The sequence below is a fragment of the Octopus bimaculoides genome, chromosome 9 (assembly GCF_046866305.1).
Source record: "Octopus bimaculoides isolate indiv1 chromosome 9, ASM4686630v1, whole genome shotgun sequence".
Lineage (NCBI taxonomy): Eukaryota > Metazoa > Mollusca > Cephalopoda > Octopoda > Octopodidae > Octopus > Octopus bimaculoides.
This window is the reverse complement of record NC_142936.1, coordinates 21421096-21427114: the sequence shown is the minus strand read 5'-3', so window position 1 is coordinate 21427114 and position 6019 is coordinate 21421096. Positions and strand designations below refer to the sequence as shown.

Sequence of the window (6019 nt, the reverse complement as noted above, 5' to 3'; positions counted from 1 at the left end):
ACACACACACACACACACACACACACATATATATATACACCCACATATAAAATACAATTTAATTGTAATAAAGCTTTCTCAAAATTAAACATATCTGATATAATAGATGTGAATGTCACACTTTTCCAACTTTAATAAATCCTTTCTACTAGAAGCACAAAGCCTCAAATATTTTGGGAAGGAATTAAGTCGATTACATTGATTCCAGTATGTAACTGGTACTAACTTTATCAACACACTGAAAGGCAAAGTCGACCTCAGCAGAATTCGAACTCAAAACCTTGCGGCGGACGAAATACCGTTAAGTATTTCGCTTGGTGTGCTAACAATTCTGCCAGCTCGCCGCCTTAGCAAAATATAATAATATAATATAATATGATAAATGTGAATGTCAGTGTGTCACCGTTTTTCTACTTTACTCCTAGAAGCTGTAGCCCAACATATATCATTTTGAAATCAGGTTGGCTCCGTGAGCAAATTAAAAACATTCCGGACCGAATCCGGACTCACAATACTGAAATTTTGGATTTCTAAGTTTTCATTACTGTGGTTGTTTCCGGCAATATTTTACGTAACTCTTTGCGACAAATATTTTTGTACGATAACAATTTTTGCAATCTAAAGGTCAATTTTGTAAATTAAAAACATCCTGGGCTGAATCTGGACCTACAATCCTGATATTTTTGATTGACCAATTTTCATTACTGAGATTGTTTTCGGCAATATTTTTACGTGACTTTTTGCGACAAATTTTTTTGTACGATAACATTTTTTATAATCTAAAGGCTAACTCTGAGAGTAAATTAAATGTATTCCGAGCTGAATCCGGACTGCAATATTATGTTTTCATTTCTGCGATTCTTTTCGGCGATTTTTTTACATGAATTTTTGCGACGAATAAGATCATCATTGGGATATGACCCTGGAGGAAGCAATTGCAACACATTCTGCAAAACATGACAGAGATTTGTTCGCAGATCTTCCCATTCCATGTCACTTGCTTAAATGCTATATATTAGTTTAAAAGCCGCCCGATGGAACGGCTTTTAAGCTAGCACACACACACACACACACACACACACACACACACACACACACACACACACAGATAGATAGATAGATAGATAGATACATACATACATACATACATACATACATACATGCACATTCTTAGATATATGTACATCTGCGTGTGAGACACAAAGAGCGTGTGCATCTGCATATATAAAAATAAAAAGTATACATCTAACGAAATTTAGATTTTAAAACATGGTCGTGTTACATATATCCTATGAAGTTCAATGATGCTATGTAAAAATATTATAGAGTATTATGATTGTTTATAAGCGATAATATAAAGAAAAACATATAGTGAGTGCAAGTAAATATTCTGGCGTATATTAAACATTCAAAAGTAAGAGTCTGCTTTGAGCATATGTAAAGGACGTTCTGTTTTGTACGAGTAGAGAAGAGAAGTCAAAGACATGAAAACATTAGAAACTGAAAGATATCACTTAGACATGCGAATGATTCCGAAAATATTAAGAGCAAGCAGCGCGTGATCTGGTCGACAGTTTGAAGAATCATAGAAAAAAAACTTCCTTTGATGTTGATACGTAGATGTTAACTCTGATTTAGAATTTAATAGATTAAAAATTCCTGCTGTGTTGAATTTTTGGCCAAGTAGGGATAATACTTGTTGCGATTAATGTTACCGGGAGTGGTTTCTATATCAGACCATATAATTTTGTAGTTATAAATAACTTTGTCTCTTAAACTCCAGATTTATTTCGAAAGTGGTGGTGAAAACCTTTTTGACTTGTTTGATTGTGTTCGTATGTTGAGTATACCTGGAAGTAAATGAGTTCACGGCAAGGCATTTATAGCAGTTTCCGTCATTGCTATTATCATTGGTTGAAATATTTTACAGTAAACGATATTTCTTTGATAACATTTACTGTATAAAAAACGTTCTATTGTGAAGAAAGTTGCACTGAAGTAAGGAATTATATATGCAGCTGTTCGTAACCAATCTGAAATTTATCATGTAAAGGTAAACATTCACATGTCAAGAGTTAAATAAATCATTTCCCATTACACATTATTATATACTCCACAAGTTTATTTAAAATTTTTTAACAACTTATGTCTCCATCTTTTACAACTTGGGTCTTCCTCTTAGATAATATAACGCCAAGGGCGTCATGTTAGTTAAAAGCCAAATGGACTTATATGTATATATTTATAGATATGATATATATATATATATATATATATATATATATATATATATAGAGAGAGAGAGAGAGAGAGAGAGAGAGAGAGAGAGGAGAGATAGGCAGATATACAATTGTAGCTTGTAACATTGCATGGGAGTTAAAGAATAAGTGACAAACTAGGTGAACCTGAAGAAGTAAATCACAAAGAGTGGGTTGCGAATGATTGCTCTACAATGATCCCACAATATCTTGCTGCAAGCTAGAACGTGCTTAGTCTTCCTCTGTATATATCCTCAGGCTGCATATTAAATTTACGCTACATTTTTGCAAGGAACGAATATTACTACATCTGATCTAGTTTACATGTAATTTGATTATGCGATTGTAATCTTACAAGCTAATTTATATATTTCGTTTGAAATTAGTATTCAGAGATATGGATGTGTCATTTTTCCAAACACATTTCTTCTTAACACAAATTTCTTTTTCTGTGAGAATGTGATTGTATACACTGCGTTTTGTCTGTACGAGAGAGTGTGTGAACCAGTACATATAAGTGTCTATACGCATACTTGTGTGTGTTTATATGTACACACACAAACATATATGTATATATATATATATATATATATATATATATATATATATATATATATATATATATATATATATATATATATATATATATATATATATATATATATACTAGGTTGGCTAAAAAGTTCATCTGCTGACCAAGATACGCTTGTGGAATATGACAAAATGAGGTTTATTTTCCAGTCCGCACACTTCTTTCGGAGTATAAGTTCAAATCATTTGGATCCTACTAAATGTTTTCTATATTGAGTATGACTGAATCTCATTTGTTGATTGTACATATGTGTGTGCATGTTTGTATGTACATATATGTATGTGTGTGTACATGTATGTATGTATGTATTTATGTATGTATGTAAGTACGTATTATGTGCCTATAAATGCACATCTAATGACTGTACAATTGCACCTCTAACGTGGGCGGTTTGCTACTCTAATAAGTACCTATGTATTTACTTTGACTAGTTGTGATGAAGATAAGACTATTTTTTATACCCAGCTGAGAGCCATACTTAAGGAAAATCCCCAATTCTGATCAAGTCATCCTACTGAGGGATTTTCAATGCCTGGGTTTTACAGATGGATTGGATTTGTAATCCTCAAATTAGCTTCCTCCTTTCTGGGTTTTTAGAAGCCTAATTTCTAAAGATTGGTATTTAGGCAGTGTGTTACATATCCCAGGGCCCCAATAATTACAGGTATAAAGCTGAACTTATAATCTACATAGAGTAACTGTAGATTTCTCAATAGTACAGCATAGGTGTTCTCTTTTTCACTGACCTTCAGCTTTACGTTAACATCCGCTGGGCAGCAAATTTCCACAACTGTGCACGGTTTCTCTTCTCTATTCCAAATCATTATATCAAGTCTGTTGTGCTTACGTTTTATTGAAGTCTTCACTGGTACATTCCACCAGTATTCCTTATTATTATGAGTATATATGTATGTATGTATGTATGTATGTATGTATGTATGTATGTATGTATGTATGTATATATGTATGTATGTTTGTATGCATGTATGTATATATGTTTGTATGTATGTATTATGTATGTATGTATGTATGTATGTATATATGAATGTATGTATGTATGTATATATGTATGTATGTATGTATGTTTGTATGCATGTATGTATATATGTTTGTATGCATGTATGTATATATGTTTGTATGCATGTATTTTGTATGTATGTATGTATGCATGTATCTATGCATGTATAGGCGCAGGCGTTGCTGTGTGGTTAGAAGTTTGCTTCCCAACCATATGTTATGTCTTCTAGTATATAACCTTGGACTGACTAAAACCTTGTGAGTGGAATTTTTAGGCGGAAACTAAAGAAGCCAGCTGTACGTATGTTTGTGTGTATGCTTTGTTACTTTGTTTGTCCCCTACTACCGATTGACAACCGGTGTTGGTTTGCTTGCGCCCCGTAATTTAGCGGGTCGACTAAAAAGACTGATAGAATAAGTACCAAGCTTTAAAAAGAAAATTAGTACTAGAGTCAATCCATTCGACTAAAACAAATATTCTTCAAGGTGATACCCCAGTCTAATGACTGAAACAAGGAAGAGATAAAAGATACGTTGTTGTTGTTTTTGTTATTGTTGTTGTTGTTGCTGCTGCTGCTGCTGGGTAACTAGGATAAACTTAAGCAGACTCGTGATGAAATATATAGCAGCCATGACCACCATACTTTTTAAGCCTCCAGTATCCAATCTATTGTTTCCTCATTCACAGAGAGAACTTTGTTTTCCTTTTGATGTAGGTCAAGTAACATTTTATTAACTTACTTATAAGTAATATGAGATGTAGTTTTATTTTTAATGAATTAGTAAAATGAGCATAGTTAATACAGTTGTATATTTAAGAGATGATGAATTATGTACATTATTTATATTATTTACATTTGACGGAGGGTAAATCAACCGAAACGCTGTGTTAACAACAATCAAGATGACGACAAATATCCGTCAAATGTAAATAATGTAAATAATGAGCATAGTTAATGCCTCAAAACGTTTCAGAACCTTCTAAATCGTATGATTTATATATGACGATATCCAGCTTGAATACTTGACTGCTAATCGTCAAGTGGAAAAGCATGAACGGGAAGATAACTAGCTGGATCTGAATGCTTTTAGTTGAATGTTGCTCCGATAAACGTATACAACACCTAGGTGGTAGTGTTAATACACGCAGTACATTAAGTATCTTACCCATATTGAGGACCACTGCTACATTTATTAAAACAGTGATTTTAAAATGTCAAATATATACACGCGGAATGCTTAAAAGTTCCTGGGTTGCAGATAAAATTAAATACAGGAGGAACAGTTAATTATGATTTTATTCAATATATTCACCTCTGAGATTCACACACCTATTGCAGCGGTCCTTCACTTTTTCTAAAGCCTGTTAAAGAACTCGGAAGGCTGGGCTTCCAACCAGGGTTTTCGTGGTAACCTTAAGGCCGGGAAATTTTCATCACCCCCTCGTATTCAAATAAAAAGCGAATATCTCATTGCCTCTAATTATGATTCCTTTCCATTTCTTTTTCAGATTGCAACCAGCTGAAAAGCATACCTGGAGACTACTGGTATATTGCAGATGAATTTGCCCCACCCTGTGCATTTTACTTAATAGGAGGCCACGACAAAAGAGTAGAACTGGAATTTCTTGATTTTAATATTGACTGTGAAGAAGGAGGGGAATTATCAGTGAGTAAATAATTATATAATTTAATTTCACGCAGAATATGATAATGCAATTCAATAATATATATATATATATATATACATATATATATATATATATATATATATATATATATATATATATGCATGCATGTATATATACTGAAATACACAATTTCCTGTGTGCAGATACATGTATGGTTGCTGTTGAGCTTAGAAATGCTTATTTACATATGTATAAATATATATATATATATACCTAATCCCATATATATATATATATATATATATATATATATATATATATATATATATATATATATATATATATATATATATATATGCATTTATGGGTACAGGACGTTACCAAAAGTAAACAACATAAAATACAAAAACAAACGTGTTCAATACGCAAACAACGAGAGGAACAAATGGAAAACAGGACAAATAACATAAAGAAAGATCCTTCATCAGTTGTCTGCTGTCTATCTACTCCTCATTTCAATGA

The 6019-nt window shown here is 32.5% G+C and overlaps 1 protein-coding gene across 1 annotated transcript in view; it reads left to right on the top strand.

Annotated features, from left to right (window-relative positions):
* LOC106876839 (corticotropin-releasing hormone-binding protein) overlaps window positions 1-6019 on the top strand; it is an 87118-nt gene that overhangs the window by 32608 nt on the left and 48491 nt on the right. The window contains exons 3-4 of the mRNA XM_089358109.1: window positions 1784-1856; window positions 5378-5535. Of these exons, the coding sequence (XP_089214235.1) occupies window positions 1784-1856; window positions 5378-5535 (231 nt within the window). The remainder of the gene's footprint in view (window positions 1-1783; window positions 1857-5377; window positions 5536-6019) is intronic.